This window comes from Amblyomma americanum, chromosome 2 (genome assembly GCF_052857255.1).
Source record: "Amblyomma americanum isolate KBUSLIRL-KWMA chromosome 2, ASM5285725v1, whole genome shotgun sequence".
Lineage (NCBI taxonomy): Eukaryota > Metazoa > Arthropoda > Arachnida > Ixodida > Ixodidae > Amblyomma > Amblyomma americanum.
In genome coordinates, this window is record NC_135498.1 from 87,436,784 (window position 1) to 87,457,342 (window position 20,559).

At 46.9% G+C, this 20,559-nt stretch overlaps 1 protein-coding gene across 1 annotated transcript in view; it reads right to left on the minus strand.

Moving 5' to 3' along the window:
* Window positions 1–4,647: 4,647 nt before the first annotated feature.
* LOC144121559 (ficolin-1-like) overlaps window positions 4,648–20,559 on the minus strand; it is a 61,235-nt gene continuing 45,323 nt past the window's right edge. Inside the window, exon 6 of the mRNA XM_077654832.1 lies at window positions 4,648–5,487. Within this exon, the coding sequence (XP_077510958.1) occupies window positions 5,216–5,487 (272 nt within the window). The 3' untranslated portion in view covers window positions 4,648–5,215. The remainder of the gene's footprint in view (window positions 5,488–20,559) is intronic.

A 20,559-nucleotide genomic window follows, 5' to 3' on the forward strand; every position in this document is an offset into this window, starting at 1 on the left:
CAGCTGAGAAAAGCCAAAACGGATTGGGACGGCCCACAAATTCGCACCGCGGGGGGCCACCTCATTACGCCATCAAGACGGTACACAGCGCGAGTGACTGTCAAAGGACATACCTATCCTGCGGCCTTTGTTGTGCTACAGCAATTCTCCCGCGAAGTGATCTTGGGTACGAATTTCCTTAATGAGCATCAGGCGATCATCGACCTGCGATCCAAGCGGATCACGCTTTCGACGGACGAAGCCATCGCTTCGATGAAATCTGGGGAAAATCACGTTGCCCTGAGTGTCCTGGAGGAAGAAGTGAGCGCCCCACCCCGATCAAGCGTTATCGTGACCGTAGGCGCCACGAAAGCCATTAACGCTGAAGCCAACATCGCGGGCAACATGCAGTTGCTCCTAGACCGAGGAATCAGCATCGCAAGAGGTATCGCACATTTGCACAATGGCCAGGCCGAAGTACTGCTCACTAACTTCAGCGAAGAATACGGACACATTAACAGAGGAACGACGATTGCTTTCTTCGACGAAATATCCGACGTACGAGACTCCTTCGCCCTCTCCGACCCCTCCGCAGAAGATTCGCCTGACCAAGAGAACTTGCCCACTTTCGACATCAACCCAGCCCTGCACCGGAACACACAGGACCAGATCCGCAATCTGCTTCAAAGCTACAGTGAGTGTTTTTCGACGTCGCCGAAGGTGCGACAGACGCCAATTGCCAAGCATCGCATTATAACGGACCAACACGCCCGACCTCTCCTTCAAGGCCCCTACCGTGCGTCGCCGCCAGAACGATAAGCCATCCGGGATCAAGTGGAAGAAATGCTTCGCGACGACGTCATCCAGCCTTCAAACAGCCCATGGGCGGCCCAGGTTGTTCTTGTGAGAAAGAAAGACGGCGCGCTTCGATTTTGCGTTGATTACCGCCGCTTGAACAACATAACAAAGAAGGACGTATACCCCCTCCCCCGCATCGACGACACACTGGATCGCCTCTGCAACGCCAAATATTTCTCATCGATGGACCTCAAGAGCGGCTACTGGCAAATTGAGGTCGACGAAAGAGATCGCGAGAAGACAGCACTCATCACTCCGGATGGGCTGTTTGAGTTCAATGTGATGCCATTTGGTCTCTGTTCCGAACCAGCGACGTTTCAGCGAGTAATGGATACAGTGCTGGCAGGCCTAAAGTGGCTAATATGTCTGGTATATTTAGATGACGTCGTTGTCTTCGCCTCGAACTTTGAAGAGCACCTCAAAAGACTTCGAACAGTACTAGACGCAATCAAGTCGTCTGGCCTAACCTTAAAAGCAAAGAAATGCCACTTTGCCTACGAAAAGCTGCTGTTTCTAGGCCACATCGTTAGCAAGGAGGGAGTACGCCCCGACCCGCAGAAAACAGCTGCTATTGAACAGTTTCCACCGCCGGCCGATAAGAAAGCAGTGCGCAGATTTCTCGGACTGTGCGCATATTACCGACGATTTGTGAAAAACTTTTCCCGCATCGCCGAGCCGCTGACCCGACTGACGAAGGCAGACGTGCCGTTTAAATGGGAAGCGCCGCAAGCAGAAGCCTTCAAGGAACTTCAGCGTCGTTTGCAGTCCCCACCGATCCTTGCGCATTTTGATGAAAACGCCGATACTGAAGTTCATACCGACGCAAGCAGCGTGGGACTAGGCGCCGTCCTCCTTCAAAAAGTGACAAGCTGGAGAAAGTCATCGCATACGCTAGCCGTTCTCCTTCCAAAGCCGAGGCTAACTATTCGACAACTGAGAAGGACTGCCTTGCCATCATCTGGGCTACGTCGAAATTCCGCCCCTACCTCTACGGACGACCGTTCAAGGTGGTCAGCGACCACCACGCGCTCTGCTGGCTTGCCAATTTGAAGGACCCCTCTGGCCGACTCGCTCGATGGAGTCTGCGTCACCAGGAGTTTGACGTCACCGTCGTTTACAAGACCGGACGCAAGCACTCTGACGCCGATTGCCTCTCACGAGCCCCTGTAGATACACCGCCGCCGGACGACGATGAGGACGCCTTCCTGGGACCCATCAGCCCCAGCTCTTTTGCTCAGCAGCAACGCTCGGACCCCGACCTAAAAGGCCTCATCGAGTACCTTGAAGGCAAGGTTTCTTCACCCCCCGTTTCATTCAAGCGAGGACTGTCTTCCTTCTGTGCGCAGAATGAGGTCTTTGTCAAGAACTTTACAGCGAGCAAAACAGCCTACTTCCTTGTTGTACCTGCTTGTCTCCGCGAAGACGTTCTACGGGCTTCACGTGACGAGCCGACAGCTGGACATCTCGGGTTTACTCGCACCCTCCGCCGCATTCAAGACAAGTATTACTGGCCCCGACTGTCTGCCGATGTCGCACATTATGTGAAAACCTGCCAAGATTGTCAGCGACGAAGGACCCCTCCCACACGACCAGCAGGATTTCTGAACCCCATTGAACCTCCCTCAAGGCCCTTTCTGCAGATAGGCATGGACTTGCTTGGCCCTTTTCCAACGTCAACATCTGGAAATAAGTGGATCATCATAGCGACCGACTACCTGAGCCGCTACGCCGAGGCGAAAGCCATACCGAACGGAACAGCAGCAGAAGTCGCCAAATTTTTCGTGGAGTGCATTCTTCTACGACATGGCGCCCCCGATGTGCTCATCACGGACAGAGGAACAGCATTCACGGCGGAACTAACGCAAGCCATCCTGCGGTACAGCCAAACCAGCCACCGGAGTACAACTGCATACCATCAGCAGACCAACGGATTGACCGAGCGCCTGAACAAAACCATCGCCGATATGCTCGCCATGTATGTCAATACCGAACACAAAACGTGTGATGTCATCCTGCCTTACGTCGTCTTCGCCTACAACACCGCAGTGCAGGAGACCACCCAGATGACGCCTTTTAGGCTCGTCCATGGCAGGGAGGCTACGACCACGCTCGACGCCATGCTGCCCAACATTACAGAAGAAGAGAACGTCGACGTTGCCGCCTACCTTCAACGCGCAGAAGAAGCTCGAACGCTTGCCCGATTACGGATCAAAGGTCAGCAGCGGTCCGACGCCAGACGCTACAATCTACGAAGACGCAACGCGGAATACAAGCCAGGAGACCAAGTCTGGGTGTGGACGCCCATTCGCCGCCGTGGTTTGAGTGCAAAGCTTTTGCGCCGCTATTTCGGCCCGTACAAGGTTCTTCGTCGGCTAGGTGAACTGGATTATGAAGTCATCCCTGACGCAATGACTGCATCCCAGCGACGCCGCGTACGACCTGAAGTTGTCCATGTAGTCCGTCTGAAGCCGTATTATGCGCGCTAAAGGCCGTTGCATTTCCATGCTCTATTTTCGCAAGATCCGTTTTTTCTCTTACTAGTCGCATTATTTGTTTTAATGCATCGGCTCGATGCTTCATTGCCGAGAAATGCCGAGAATATTTGCAATGTTTGTTCTTTTTTCAAATCTGCCGCCACACCACTTTATGGCTTTGTTTGCGACGCAAGACGCGACTAGATTTATCTCGATTGATCGCAGCCAGGCAGAGCTGATTCTACGTTGTTCCGGAATGTTCTAGTAACTTTGCGCTCTTTATCTCGAAAGTTCGCTATCAGCTTTAAATTGAGCACGGCCGACAGCGGCGGGGATTCTGTTCGACGACCGCCGAGCACGCTTGTCGCTTCGCCGCCGCCGAGTGATTCAGTCCATTTTGGGTGCAAGTCAGCCCAATAAACAGTTTTCTTTTAGAAGACCCTTTCGTCCGTCTTCATCGCTGCTTCGACTGCCGTCACCACTACGTGACAATATCCTTGTAAATTCCTGCGTAGATTACAATGCAGAAATGGCTTTTGCAGGTTTTTTAAAAACGCATCACTTCTGCAGCCTAATTATTGTATAAAGTCAGATACAATTCACTGCGTTCGCACGTACTAAAAAATTTTCAACGAGTGTTTGAGAATAGCGGCGCTTTGATAGGCCTTCCAATTTTGCTGTTTTGTTCTATATAAATTTCTACTTCCAGCGGCGAAATGATCGCTAAGATTATTGTGCTTTATTACGGAGATAATTTGCATTTAAGCACACATTACGTCTTGTCCGTAATTAACTAAATATACGTCATAAGCCATTCTTGCACTCTACTGCAGCCACAGGTACCCGCAGGAGATAGAAAACAGAAAACTCCTGTATGAATACCCTGTGGACCTACGAGTACATCAATCGGTGCCGCCAGAGCTGTGAGATACTTTTTGCTAACGCATACAAGCCGAACTCTTGCTCAGGCGTGACGAGAATAGAATTAGAAGCGGTTTTACGCAGCGCAGCACACAAGACAAGGAAGAACTGACGCCATTAGCGCTGAGTATCAACTTAGTTTATTCCGCTTTACAAAAAATACATAGGGGAGGAAGCAGCACAAGCAGAAAGGCAAGATAAAATGTTACCCGGAGTGTATATGAAACCGAGAACGCCCACTTCCATGGCGTTACGAAGAGAAATAATCAATTTCCTTTTCAAACAATCTATCAGATGGTTTGCTGACACAACTCTGACCCTTAAGTCTGATAGCCATAGCCTCGAACGCCTCCCTTGCTTTCTGAGATTTCTATTTTTTTTATTACGCGTGTGCTGCTCGACAAAGGTGCACATTTTTCCTCGATTCGCAGTTCTTGCAATTAACGGCTAAACTGCTGCCCGTTCCGGACTGTAGTACTGATCTGGCGTGTTCTCACATTCTTGTATTCAAACACCGACCCGTCTGTCCGACAATACCCTTCAACTTTCAAAGAACTGTTACCAGCACGTACAGTATCAGCCTGAACACCGGGCGTAGTCTTCTTAGAGACAAAGCCACAGCAAAAATCAAGCTACGGCTTAGCGCCCCTTAACATAAGCAGAAACACGCGCTATTAAATCGTGATAAATAGAGCTGGCATTGGAAGAAGCAGTCGATGGCTTTGAAGTGCACCTGCGCCGCTCGCCTGGGGTATTCTCCCAGCGGAGAGGTATGCCCTTACGAGAGAATCTAACATGTGCCCTCTGCAGTCTAAACTGGTGATCAAAGAAAGCTCCAGGCAAGTAGCTGCTTTTCGCAATCGCGAAATACATCACAGCATGTAACAAAAATAGACGACACTTCCCCTCAAGGCTCTTGCACATCACTTAGCGCACGTAACTGTCTCCCCGGCACGTTTAGAGTAACACTCCGCCCGGCCGCGCTATGTGCACCTAGCAGGTCGGATCATCATACGCACAATGGGGTAGGAATGGTAGTATAGACCTGTATGGCCGTCCTTGACAGACCAGTCAATTCCGTTGGCATAGCTGGAATGGTGACCTTTTAGGTTGAGGCCATTCAAATTAGAAATATGGCAGTTATAGTACCACCAGGCGCCTTGGAATTTTATCGCGCAGCTTCCATCATCTACGTCGTTGTCCCTGCCCAAAGTGGAGAACATATTGCCGCTGTGGTAGCCAAAGGCGTCCCATCCTGCAAATGAGGACAGAAGAAAAGAGGAAGAGAAATAGACATAGTTTTTTTTCGTGTTATAATTTTATAACATTGTTTCATGTAGCGAAAATCATCTTTCACGAGTTCATGGAAAATGACCCTGGCGCACACTTATAACATTGTCGGAAAGCGCGGCAGGAGCTATGGGTTTAGGCGAAAAGAAACCCTTCTTTTCCCACAGGACGAAGCCCACAGCAACTTCGCAGTGCCTAGAGCACGCATAAGGCAACAAACCGGCGAGCAAATGAGTTGTGTATTTTTTATTGTTATGATTACTGGTGCAATACTCAGTGCTTTGAGCTTATTAACTCCAGTGAAGACGCCGTGATGCTAGAAAAATATAATAATAATAAGGAAATCATTGCGCTTGAAACACTAACTGGAGATAACCATATTCTTAATAGGGTTGGCTGCGTGGAGAGAAGCCAAGCACTGCTCTGCAGAAAGTTCCAGGGACAGGTCTGCGTAGACCACCCAAGGGTCGCATACAGTGCATAGACAGACGCAGGCAAGAAGTGAGAACAGACAAGACCCAGAACTAAGGACTAGATTCTTGAAAATGGTACCGCAAGAACGCAGCCAGCAGCCAAAAAGAGCAATAATTACCACGTGACATGTAGGTTGGCTAGGTCAGTCTGAAACCTTGTCAGCCAGCCGCTTCCTCTCGGACATAACATAGGCAGTCTTTTGTTTAGAATGCCAGCGTCTGATCAATGAAGCCATTTCGCACGGATTCCGAACATCTTAGTTCCTAATGCGTGTCGCGTAAGGCGGTGTATACGTCATGCAACCACGCTGGTTTTCTCAAGCTGTGGAATCCGCCGAAAGCCCATACAAATTGCTCCTTCAAAATGTGGAACAGGTTTGGTCTAACTTTATTTATGCTTGTAGTGATTTTTACATTAGTCATATATACAGCTTTATCAGAGGTATACAGGACAGCTGTACTTGCTGCAGCCATCGAACAGTTCCAAAAATGAAAAGCTTGCCTTCACCCAATGTTTCAAGAAACTTTCTTCACCCCCTTCCTTCAACAATATCACCGTGTATAGTTTTCTATTTCGCAAGGAAGCACGAACTACTACGTAGGCACACTACATTGTCCGGAAACTTGATTTTTTAGCTTATGTCTTTTTCTCGTAGCGTAGAAAAAAGCTAGAAAAAGTGGCCTGCACGTATAAGAGGTGCACGTAATAGATGACGAAAGGAAACGCTGACACAAAGGCAAAAAAGGGTTAACAGGGGCGTTCTCCAAGATATTCTTGTGCGAAGAGGAGGAGACTGTCTATAGAGTAGGAAAAAGGGGTGATAGTTTCACACAGAGTGGACGCGATGAACGCGTGGCGAAGAAAGAAGAACAGAGTGAATATGGAAATTCTAGGAAGTGAAGGTACGTACGTCGCGCAGTGGAGGGCATAAAATATTCACAGGGCTCCTAATTGCATTAAACGGCAATGCGTTAGCATTAGAGGCTCTTGGTGCCTCTACATCGCGTTTTGGGTCATTTATGTGTGGCGATGTCACTTGTGCATGGTGGCATATCCGGTCTGGTGAATTCTCTTCCAATAGGAGTCATCTAGTGTGATGATATCACTTCCCTGCAGCCAATGGGAAAATTAGATGACCACCGACACAATTGTTTCGGATAAGACACCAGTGCGCGGCGTCGCATTGCCGCGGCTAAAGATTCGCCTTTACGCTACTCACATCCCTGAGTCACTGAAAGCTGAGTGAGATGTGTGCAGTCTTGCTACATTAATGAGGCTCCCGCACTTTCGATCGATGCAATTCCTTGTTGTACCGCTGCACAAACGTGTTTCGATTCCTTGCGACACAGGGTGAATTGAATTATATATGTATAACCATAAGCAATGCCTCTGCCTCTCCTATTAGAGCACTAATCTTAAATGCCTCATTTCCTTCTTCTGGATGGCTTCAAAAAGTTGAGCTTAACTTGGGAACGCTACGCGAGAAAGTGTCAAAGCACGCAGACGTCCGCCGGTGGTGCCAAGCCTGCTAAAACGCTGGACTCGACACACGCAAGTTTTGTGGCTGCTGCACAAGCCTATACAAACTTTACGTATTCGTTAAAGTGAAGCTCGCACGTAAGCCATTGTTCATTCAATGGTTAGAGGTTTATTTCAGGCAAAAGAATCATCTGAGGTGACACAGCAAAAGGCATATATCCAGAATATAAGCCATCTCATCAAGTGAAGGACGCCACTGTAACAAATATTGCGCCTCCGAAGGTCATTCTTCCCCATTCTTGATACCTACTTCAAGAGCGTGAACATTTTTCTGCTTGCACAGAGTGGAACCATTGCAGGCATCAGGTATCAACCATTACGAACAGGGCACTGCGAAAGATGTCCCTCAAAGGCAATCCAAGATTTTATTCTAAGGCTGAGCGTATGTTCTTGCGCTTGCGGACGAGTGTCGCAGTGCAGCCTTCATGGCGTTGCCGGTTGCATGGGCCGTGTCTAAAAGTTCAGATTTGTTTTTTAAAACCGACCCTCTTCGTCACTTTCTGCTCAGAGAAACTGGTGGTCTTGAGCTTTGAAAAGACGATCACTGAAAATTGCAACTTAGACGACCGATTCCTTTCTTTGTCAGCGAGAAACGATGCGTGTCACTACCTTTAATTCATTCTTATCGGGTCATCCGCTGCTTGCAACAGCACGTGCTCTTCATAACGCAGGGGATTACAAGTGAACGCATTCTGATGTCCTCCATTCACATCCGAAGTTTATTGGACCTACGAAACTTTACTCGGGACAGACTACAATGGCGAAGAGGCGATAAGTTGCGGGAAAAAACACGGTATTTTGAAGTCAGGACAAGGAGGGATGAGCGCGAATTTGCAACTAAAATTTATTCGAAGATAGGCACTTCACTGTTATGAAGTCTGATCGATGTGTCACCGATGCAACCTGAGCTGTAGCATTTTTTTTTTCATGAAATACGCTTCGAGCAAGTTCTGCTTTTTTCTTTGCACTTCAAAATAAGTAAATAGACAACTAGTATTCTTACCATTATTAATAAATAACATTACAATAACATGGGTTATCAGGAGTATGCTGCTATTGACGCTATTTTAGATGTTCCTCCTTTGGCCCTATTCAAAGCTCGGCCTCTACCACTGTGCATTGAACTCGAAGCGTGGTGCTTAACTATCGGTTGACATAGGGGTCAACACCCCGCTGAGGTCGCACGCGGGAGTTTGCCGACTTTGAAACTCGAGTTATACATGAGGTTAAAGGCATATACATAGCACAACTTTTGTGTAGGAAAGCCCTTTGAATGCGTAAGGGAAGTTTTCATCGCGTATGTGGCAAATATATAAGTGAAGGCACTTGAGGTCCACTATAAACTTTCAGAGTACGTTAAGTACAAGATAAGAACACAAGCTCCGAGAAGCAAGATCAAGGGTAAAGAGTTTTCCTGACAGTATTCCAGTATTTTCATCACCAATGAAAACTCTTCTCTAGACGCTGCCGTAAACAGGAAAAAGATTCATATGTACAGAAAGCTGAAATTGTAAATCAAAAATTGCGACTTGAATGTCTTGAATGTAGAGACTCATGATTGCAGACTTAAAGGTAGAGACTCATGATAGTCATGATAGTAGGTTTTATCATGCACGCAAACGCGAAACATTTTGGAGCGCAATGACAGACACGATAAATCTACTATAGACCTCATTATTGTTATGCTGGTTGCTTGGTTATAATTGGAATGAACAAAATGAATAGCATTATTTTCAACCATTTCAACAGTATGAGCTAAAATATACTTAATAATATCCCTGATGGAAGAAGCGTATTCAAGTTTCTGTCGCAGGGGAGTTTTATAAACAAGTTTAAATGGATTAGGAGCTTTGCTGTAATTAAGCCTTAAGTATGCTAACGTGCGATTGGCGTTGCTAGTAATTTATCACTGTTAGCATTCCAATTTAATGTGGAAGAAATGGTTAGGCCAAGACATCTGTATGATGACACGGACTGAAGCGGAGTGTGATTGAGTGTGTGCACCGCTTTACAATCACCTTCTAAAGAGACACGCATTATTTTAGACTTGTTAATGTTTAGTACCATATGCCGTTTGGCGCAACAAACATCAGTGTTACTTAAATGAGACTGCAGTATTAATATGTCATCATCAATAGGAACCTCGCGATAAATTACATAGTGGTCCGGATGCAAGTGCATGCAGGAACAGACGCAACTCGCCGAATCCTTAGTATAAGACACAAAAGTTACCCAGCCGCAGCCACAGCCGCAGGTTCAATCGTGGGTCATTCCATGATTCCTTTTTGTAGTGTTTTTTCATTTCAAGTTTAATGCACCCCCGCCATTGCGGCGACCTCCTGCGGGCCGGCCAGCGCATTAGCGGAGTGTGCAACGTGTTCCGCAAGGCGGATGGTCGTTCTGGCCAGAAAGTGTACAGCGGCATGGGCACCGACGGTGGAGGCTGGACGGTGAGTGCGCTAGAAATCTGACCCGCATCATACACCTTCCGTACCAGTCCCCTTTGAGTGCAGTGTAACAGAGGCTAGGCATACGGACTTTCTGTTTTGCGGTACGCTGAGCGCGTTGCCTCCTGCAAACGCTAATCAGCGTCTGTGCATTGTGCACAATGACCACACGGAAGGCGATCGCCTATTTTCATCGAGGATGCAGTTGGATTGAATGCGATACGGCATAAATTAGCATCCTTTTTCTAGTGGGCGGAAAGCGTGATTTTCTCGCTGTTTGCCAACAATGCCGTGAGCATAATTAAATTGCTTCGCATTAAACACCACGCAATTCCAGCGTTATCCTTATTAATTTTCCAAATGCGCTCTCGGTTTCAATACTCCACCTCCGGCGCCGGTTCCACATTTCGCAAAAAAGAACGGTTACGGTAAACTTGAGAGCCGCGAAACTTTATTATTCGGGTGCCTAGTCACGTTCTCACCCTGGAACTTCGATTGTTCTAGTCCGAAACGCCACCAGTCGCAAGAGTCACACACCTCCTGCACCACTCTTAAATGTGCGGCAGGGAGCACTGACCATGGAAGAAAATAGCAAATTAGAAGACACTTTTAGTGACTTCTCATCATATCATGCTGAAGGCCTCAACAAAGGTTAGAAGCTTCACTATCCATCCTTCAGGAATGTGCATTTCATAATGTTTTTGCCAGCTACAAACCTATGGACGCAAGTAAAAGTTCTTCTAAATAAGAGTTCTTCTAAAAAAAAGTTCTTCTAAAAGTATACTGCAATTTCGACTTCGTACAAGCCCTGGCGCTATGTTACAGAAATTTAATCCTTCAACTTTACGGAAAAAGTTCGGTGTAAAACTAAGAAACCATTCAACAGCAATTTGTAGAATCAATTCTTAGTAACCAGTAGGAAAGATTCAAGGTTATGTACACTCAGATAGCCATATTGGAATGCAGTTCAATAGAACATAAACTTGATGGGAATAACGCGCTACATAAAACGACAACTGAAACAACGGACACAGGACAAGCGCGCACTGAGATTTATTCTCGTACGAGGGCACATAAATACATCAATCAGGAATGGCACCGTTTAATTTAATGGCGGCATTTCATTTTGTTGCTAATTTGCTGCTTTGTTTTCCTTTTCGTTTGCAAACCAATTGTCATTAGGCAGTATTAAGACGTTCTCGCAGAGATTTTCGCCAGGCTGGAATTCACGTTCGAGCTGCCAAAGAACTCTTTGATTAGATTGTTGGACATAGGGATAAAAGAAGGTGGGAAGCACACGTCTTGGACGTACTTGACGAAAACAGGAAAAATCTTCTTAAGTTATCATTCTGCGCACTCTAAGTTGGTGAAAAGGAGTTTAGCAAGCTACAGTTTGGCGCAGTGTCTTGAAAATTCGTGTTCTGATGAGGTAGAGTGCCGCATCAAGAGGTAAGTTGATGGGCTAGGAATAAGTGTGTACCCTGACGCGCTAATAACATCTGTGGTTCAAAAGAACCTACAAAAGCTACTGGATAGCAAAATACAGCAAAAAAGGCATACAGAGCAGGCCACTGGATTTATTTTCATTCCCTATGTACATAATGTTTCACACGGCTTAAAGGAAGTAGCAAACAGATGTGATGTTCCCCTGGTGTTTACCGTACCCCGGGAAATGGTGAGCCCTTGTCATGAAATGAATAAATCGAGGAAAAAAGCTAGCTAACACTTGTGGTATCGCATACAAAGAAAAGTTCGTAGAATGTGTTAACGGTATAGTCCACAAAATTTCCTTGTCAAGCGGCAGTAGTTACATAGGTTACATAGTTACATAGGCTAAAAGAGCACAGAAAAATAGCGAATCCTGGAAACCTTGGCCCATTTCGCAAATCACAAATCTTCAGCTTACTTTGAACGGACTACAATTTTGGCTCGTGCAAGGAACAAGAAATAAAGAGAAATAAAAGAAGCCTTTGACATATGGAAGGCCGGTGAAGACGAGTGCGCAAGGACATCCTCGGTGTTGTTTTCAAGTGGGGTGTTAGAACTAATCAAGAAACGAAGGAGCATGCGACACAGCCGTTGGCAATCAATTGATTGTTTTGAGCATATGCATGAAATGTATTTACAGGCCTTCGCATCAGAATAAATCTCAGCTTGTTAGTGCGCGGTTGTCCTCTGCCCGTCGCTTCAGTGGTCCTTTTTGAAGCGAAAAGCTTCACTACGCCATCTTTTCGGGCCGTCAGCGGAGCCGCAAGATTGACCTTGGATGTTGCTAGTGGTCACGGTGGCCGCAAGTTTCACTTTTAATGTACGTAAAGGTCAAACCATGAGTATAACTGGTGGTAGTAAGGTTCGACACATGACGTCAGCTACAGCAGCGACACCAACGGCTGTTACACCAACCATCTCAACTTTGACCTTTGACTTTTGACATTGACCTTTAACGTTGTACCTTTGACCTTGACCATTTCCCTTGACCTGCGGTCAAGCGGGAAAGCGTCTGCCGGCATCTCATGAGCAGGTCATGAAAGTGGGTTTTGCAAAAACGTACGCCGGTGCGCTTTGATGCGTTCAGCCGAACGCAATAGGTGTGATCGATGCGACGCCTGACGTGGAGACCGACACCTGAACCGCGCCCGTAAGAAAATGAAAATGAAATAAAAATTGGTTCTAAGAAAAGCAAATTACGCCTGTCTCACTTATCGCAGTGGAAACCCGAACCGCGCCGTAAAGGTGCACTAAAGAGGAATCTGAAATCGTCTTTTTACCGCGGGAACTCTACCTACACGTGCCGGGCATTCTTTGAAATTTCGAATTATTGTCCTCTGCGGCTGATTGCTCTAATTAAATCGGATTAAACGTCCTGGCTTCCGCCATTTTATTTTTTAACTCAACGCGGTAGGCAGGAGGAGTCAACCAACCAACACGTACAACTAACTAGCCCACATTGCTGCCTTGCTTGCCTTGATAACATAAAGATTGCAAACTAGAGGCCATAACTATAGCAACATGGAGAAAAAGCAACCGGAAACCATAAGTTAAGCAACAAAAAAATTCATCAACATTATTTTATATTTTTTAAGAGGGGTTGCGCAGAATTTCAATGTAATGGATAGCGTCGAAATTCTTTAGTACGCTGTTTATTGGGCGTTATTCGCTCTATTTTTTTTTCAGCAATTTCCCTAGGCTCGTTGTTCTGCATGTTCGTGCGATCACGCAATATTCATCTTGAAAGGACTCAAATTTAGAATATTAAGTTTCACTCGATCGAGGAATTATGTTGAGGATGCGACGGAGTCCCTTGTGATGGGGGGATATAACTTAAAATAAGCAGTGATGTCCACGAGTAAACATTTTCTTGACGTCTCAGGTCCCAGCAAGTGGGCCTTCTTCAGAAGAAAGACATCATATTTATAGTTTCAGAACAGGCCTGAGTAACTACCGCAAATCGTGTACGTAGATCAGTTTTGAATTTCTGTCGTTTGGATTCAACGGGTGTGATGTGGTCTGCATGATTAGAAATTCCAGGCCGCCATTTGAACTGGACCCCCCTTCAGAGATCTAAAGTGTCCAGTAAATTCTTTTTTTCAGGTCGGCGCCAGTGTTGTTTTTACATACTGGCGAATCAGTGCTCCAAGGTCGCAAGTATACTTAAGTATCATTTTGACTGCAAAAGCACAGCTTAGATAAGCAACAAAATGTCGTAGAAGCGCAATGCTTGTAGAGATCTCTCTGAAGGGTTTCGCTAATTGTGCTTTGTCAAGTGAACCCTTTGCTGGCCAGGATTTTGCTGATCGCGTTTACGGTCAACACTATTGCTAACGGAACTGAACAAATCAGAACAGCACTGTTGCAATGCAAGAGTGCGGGCAACTTTTCTTTTTTCTTTATTTTCTACGGTATCACTCCCCTCTATAATGCCCTCTGGTCCAAGAGGGTAACTTAAGTCCATCAATAAATGAAAAATAAATACATAAATAAATAAAACTTAGATCCAGAAACCCAGAGCAAGCCAAGTCTAAGGTCTACGAATCATTCGCACTCTTTTCACATTGCGTGCTCGAGACTTACAGTGTCAATCTTGCCAGCCCCAGTGAAGTGAGCACAGACTCATGACACTGAGCAAAGTATCTGCATTCGAGTCATGTTGAGTATGGGCCTCGGGCAGGCACCCAAAGACTGAAAACTCTTGGACGGTGAAAAGGGGGCTTAATGAGTGCACCCTAAACCAAGACGGAGTCCAGAACGTCTCAGCACGTGTCCCCCGGTGCAAATTCCCAACGGTCTTTCTCTTCTAGCTGGCTGGGCAGCGAAGACGATTAAAAATATTCAACAAGTTACAAACGCCGTGTTTGCCTGCAGCACGACCAGGTACACCACCCACACAACCTCGACCTATTACGGCAGTTTAAGCTGAAGCCGGACCGCTGCCGCAGGAGTGCAGCATTGTTGCGTCGCCTGCAGCTCGGAGTGGCGTTTAAAGAGAAGTTTTCATATCTAACTGAGATAGCACTGGTTGCGTAAAGGCAGAGCATGCGCCTCGCGTTCAGGAGGACCACGGTTTGAATCGCGGTGCCGCCGCAGTTCTTCACAGGAGAAAAAGAGCAGCTCTAAAAGCCGAGGTTATTGAACATCCAAGCCTGGGGTGTGGCATAATCACGGCGCCAGATTCGAAAACACCCGCCCACCAGAAAAGGATTTGTATACCCTCGAGAAGCACGTGGCCATCAGCTCCTATTGAAGCACACCAACTAGCTCCCGGTCTTCAGTCTGCAGTGGCTGGAGAGCAAAGTGAACACGTGACACAACGGGGGAGGATAAGAATATTTCCATCAGGACGGACCGCTAATGGACGCTGAACCTGGTAGAGTTAAACGCCGAAGCCTTATCCGGAGAGCCTGACGAACTAGCACTGTTCGAGCAACTAGTCGGTAAAACCTTTGGGCACGCTTAAAGGAATCTGAAGAGGTTTTCGAATTCCATGAGTTTAAAACGGCCGAATGCGTGAAAAACGCTGGTAAAGACTGCGAAATCGTTTTTACCTAGCATTTGTTCGGCGATTACACCGCCATTTCAATTGCTAGGGAAAAACGATTTCGCCACCATCACCTCAAAGCCAGCGTAAGTCTCCATGGCGCTTTTTTCCTGTTTCCTTAACGGCAGCCCTCCTAGTACACACTCATGACACGGAAGGAAGACGAAAAATACTATTTTTCTTCCAATTAAAACATTCTATTCGGCTGGCACTTTCTGACACCTGCAATGCAAATATATACTCCCTGTGTAGTCCCTCCATCCCCTCCAGGTAATCTTTAGCATATTTACTACGCTTTGTCATGCCTTATTATGCCATGTCTGTTAACTGCTAATGTTCGGACTTAATGAAATGCTTTTTATTCATATATATAACGAATGTGGCCCCGATGTCCCACATAACTCATGTCAAGGATTTAAAAATGTACCTCTGCAAGGCAGGTGACCGGAAGGTAAGCCATATTCCTAGACGTCCAGTGGAGAAAACTCTCGTTTTAAAGCGGATTTAGTTTATAAAGCAGCTTTTTTTTTCTTTATAAAAGCAATCTTTCACCTTCATTAAATAACTGTTTGGGAGAAAAGCGTGCAATACCGTCTGCTTTTTCCTGTAATCCCTTAATGTACCGCCAGTTAATCCGCCACTTTGAAGCGAAAAGTAGAACTGAATGTTTTTCTGTGTCCTTGCGCCCGTACTCAGCCGTATAACAGTGACTAAAGCAGCTGTCTCTTTCCAGTGGTTTCTAGAAACAGTGTCGGTTATCGGAGCTTTTCGCTCGTCATAAGTCGCGCGGTAACCTGAACCCCTTCGCAATGAGTGGGATGAAACACGCCGGAAACCGTGCGTTGCACAAGCTGACATCGAGCAGCGAGACCACGTCTCTTGCGTGGTACTGCTGAACACGAGAGAAAACAGAGCTTCGGTCGCCTACGCAAGCGTACGGGTTTACAGCGAGGCTGAGCAGTTCAAGCTGCACACTGACAGGTTTCTGGGACCTGGAGGTAAACCGTGCGTTGCACAAGCTGACATCGAGCAGCGAGACCACGTCTCTTGCGTGGTACTGCTGAACACGAGAGAAAACAGAGCTTCGGTCGCCTACGCAAGCGTACGGGTTTACAGCGAGGCTGAGCAGTTCAAGCTGCACACTGACAGGTTTCTGGGACCTGGAGGTAAACCGTGCGTTGCACAAGCTGACATCGAGCAGCGAGACCACGTCTCTTGCGTGGTACTGCTGAACACGAGAGAAGACAGAGCTTCGGTCGCCTACGCAAGCGTACGGGTTGACAGCGAGGCTGAGCAGTTCAAGCTGCACACTGACAGGTTTCTGGGACCTGGAGATGATACATATTCCTATCGGCACTTATGTGTCTGCAATCTGGGCACCGTTCCGCTATGCTCAGTAATCCAGCTAACTTTAGCCAATATTTAAAAACCCCTCAACCTCAACCATGTTGAACTTCAACCATGTTGTGACCATTGTGTGTAGTACGGCAGAGTACTCCTATATTTTGTTCAAAATAATATTAAATAACTTGACAAACTGAACTTACCAGCTATTCCGTAACTGAAGAATCTTCTTATGTTAAATTATAAAGCATCTCAAAAAACAGCTAATTCACTAGTTTTTATTTTCGTACATGCATATAGAACAGATACAGCGCTTCCTCGACAAAAAAGAAGTTGGTGGAATATGAAAAAAACCTTGCGAGCTCATACGCTGGAGCGCCGCGACAGCACTGCTCTCAAAGTTGGAATTCATGAACGAAGTCGCGCTGGATGGTGCGGTAAATGTGACGGATGCAAAAAAGTAATGTTTAATGGTTTATGGGGATTAGCGTCCCAAGGCGACTCCGACAATTAGGGGCGTCTTAGTGAAGGTCTGCGAATAACTTCGATCACGTGGAGTTCTGTAACGTGCACTGACATCACTCAGTACTCAGACATCAGACAGATACTGCGCCATTTCCTTTCCCCCAGAAAACCAATTATTATTATTATTATTCTACAGCCCGACAAACAGTGCGCCCGACCGACGACTAGGCTGCTGTTTAATGTTTCGGCCTGCATATCGCGACCGTTTTGCCGCCAGCATACACTTATTTTTTCCTCGTCGTCGCACCCGTGGCCCCAGTTCGTAATGCCTAAACTAAGTACAGGGATTCTCTAATGATGCCCAATCAGTCAACAAAATTGTTGTGTCCGGCGACAGACCAACCTCGGACATGCACTCCTGTTTTGTCACTCTCACTGTCAGTCAGCCCTTAATGGTGATGATCTCTTACTCCAGAATGGTCCTGGATCGCAGTTCTGTAGCAAAGAAACTACTAACGACAATTATGTGACTACAAGTGTTCGAAAACAGAAAAAAAAGACGCAAAAGACGCCTGTGTGATGTGCGATGTCAGCGCACGTTAGAGATACTCAGGTGGTCGAAATTGTTCTGGAGGCCTCCACTACGGCGGCGCTTTCTTCCTTTCTTCTTTCACTCACTCCTTTATTCCTTCTTTTACGGCGCGCTTCGGGTGTCCACCGAAGTTATGTGAGACAGTTACTGCGTCATTTCCTTTCGTCAAAAACAAATTTTTATTTTTTCATTCTTCTGTTGCGAAATTACACTTTTCTCTAAACAGCTCTATAAGAAGACTGGCCGTTCCAAATTCTCTTTTCTGCTCAATCAAAAAACTAAAGGAGAGGGCACAGTTTTCTTTAATTCTTAAGAGTGATTGTTTATGCAATTATTCTAGACGCGCGATCACTGGCACTTTTCATGCATTGTAGCACCCATTTTCGCACTAAGTGTCCGGCATTGGGGTCTGAAGCCGTGATTGGCAGAAGTAGGGGAGCAGAAAGGAAGACGGGAGGGGAGAGAGAGAGAAGAGGACCCGAGGGGGGGGGGGGGGATCGTGTGGCGAAAGGGACACCGCTGTAGATGGAGTCGAAGATTGGCAGAGAGAGGGCCAGGTGCGCCACTGGGCGATCGCTGCATTGGACCTGGCGAGTGGAGCAGGGCTATGACGTGTCACACAGTGGCTAATTTCATCTCACCCGCTCCCACGGTCTGATCCTATCGACGGCAACGGGCGCTCTTCCCGGAGGAACACTGAAGGAAACGCATAGTCTGGCGCATGAATCGCACGGATCCTCTGTGAATTTTTCCTCGCGCCTCGCAGTCGTCCTGAATGTTAAGCCGCACTTTACAGGACGATTTAACCAAGCTTTCTGTAAGTCAACGTCCCAATTTCTTGGAAACGCCATCTCAGTTTATTCATTGCTATGCACGCTCAACACCGTCAGCGATCGATTGTCAGCAAAGCGCAGGGAGCAAATTGTGTTCCGTTTATTTCTGACGCAGCTCGCGAGTTTTGTTGCTAAATAATGGGCGCTTATATTGAACCCAGGCTTACGCTGTGTTCCGAGAGTACAAGCATCGAAACAAGATAAGTAACAAAGTCTCGAAAGAAAAAAAAATGACAGCTGATTACGACAGTCAGTAATGCGAAATTTCAGCGCAGCTCTTCGTGCGCCATTTGCCACCACTGGCAAGTGGCGGGTTACGCTGCTAGCCACCCTCCGGGACCTTCCTCTGGCAATCACCTTCCGGTTGTTCATTTTTCCGCTCGTACCGTGGCAGGTGATGCTACGCTCTGCTAGTACCTAGGGTGCCTCGATGCCAGCGCCGGGTGGAGACAACTTAAGCGACGCCGCCATATTGAATCACAACTGGCCTCTCCCATGTACCGCGAAATGCTCGACTGGTAGCCCAGTGTAGCTCTCGCTGCAAAAGGCCGTTCGAGTTATCGCACTTTGAAGCGCGCCGAGAGCATGAACGGTGCCGCTACAAACGCTAGCGCCGCTGATCCCGAGTGATTCAATATGGCGGCGCCGCTGAAGTTGTCTCCACCCCGGCGGCGCTGGCATCGAGGCATCCTACTGGCACCTACCAACACGCCACCAGCCAGCTGCCGTAACACGCTACCTGTGAAAGCGCCGACTACGACGATAACGACTACGACGCCGCATGCAGGAACGGGCGCGTAAGAGCTGCGCTCTAAAAAGGGCTACGCGACAGCGGCGTCTCTAGGGGGCTGCGGTAGGTGTTGTCCGTACAGGGTGAAAAGCTCTGCCGTTTAGAATTCAGAGCAAGGTTTAGAGCAAAAAAAAATAAATAACACGAACGAGCGAGCCCCAAGACACTCACAACCAAGGCGCTAAATTCCGACTGATTTATTCCCAAGACAATTATAACGAAGGCGACACGTATGGACTATCAGACGCATGCGCCAGGAAGACTGAAAAATTAGGATGGAAATGACAGAATAACACTCTTAAAAGTCTCATGTCACCAGGCATCATTGATTGCTGAGCTTAGGTTCTCTTAGGTTATTGAATCATATAGGTGTTTTTTTTTTCAATAGGGTAGCACCCGCTTCCGCCGTTCTCCTGCCGTGTAGGTGTCCATCCGCTTGCTAAAGGCAAGAGCCAATTTCCTAGACAGCTCTCCAGAGCGCCGCCGACCATGCTAGGCTCAGTTTAGATCTGCGCAGTCATCACAACGGCGTTCCTATGGGGGTATAGCTGGCACATCAACGCTTCGTGATAAAAACGTGTCCAACATTCATGAACTAAAATTTTGAATATTGGAAAACTTTAAAGTACCGGTATACAAATATTGAAGGCGATGGCTGATTCTTTCGCCATGTGGCAAAATCTTTCTTTTATAGAGTTTCCATCACTCGCGCCGAGCAGTTAAGAATGCCGTTTGAAACCAATGGGGAACGCTTTTGACGATAACAAGAGCATTAATGGCAAAAAAAGAAAAATGCCAGCTTGGAGATCTGTGAATATTTTCGCTTTTATTGTCAAAACGTACAATATATGAAAAAAGTGCGCTCATAAATTCTTTCTCGTTCAAAACTGCTTTTGTCCAGAATTGTGGCGTGTGATAGCAAGCTTGGAACGAGTGCACTCCTAATTGGCGAATGTCACGTTTTCATCTGTCCAATATGAAACAAATTCTTTTCGAACTGTTGTTTGCTTTCTAGACCCGAGTACAAAAATCAAGACTCGCTTAGTGTTCGGCGGCCGTCAGTGATTTCTATGGTGTCTGAGATCAAATACCAATACCCCCAGCCTGTGCCTATATTCGTATGTCCAGAAGCGGTCCGCTGGTACGGCAATTTACGATGTAGCGCACTGTTCCGAGCATACGTACCAATAGCCGCCGCTCGATATGAGCGAGCGGTGCTAGCCACTGTCTACACCGGAGATGGAGACCATTCGTATTTGATTTCAGACACGGCGGTGATGACTAACGGCGGCCGAAAAAAAAGCTTGTTTTTATTTCTTTAATAGGGTTCGTAGAGTAATTTCAAATTAAAGTCTGATATCAAGGTAGCATTTAGAATGTAGGATCCCGAGTACGCACGTGGACGAAGAAAAACTTCATTATGGATTGATAGGGATTTTTCTGTCCCGCGGAGGTTGTTAACGGGCACTCGCGTCTTACAGCACACGGCCTTTGTCCTCCCTCGAAATGTGACCACTG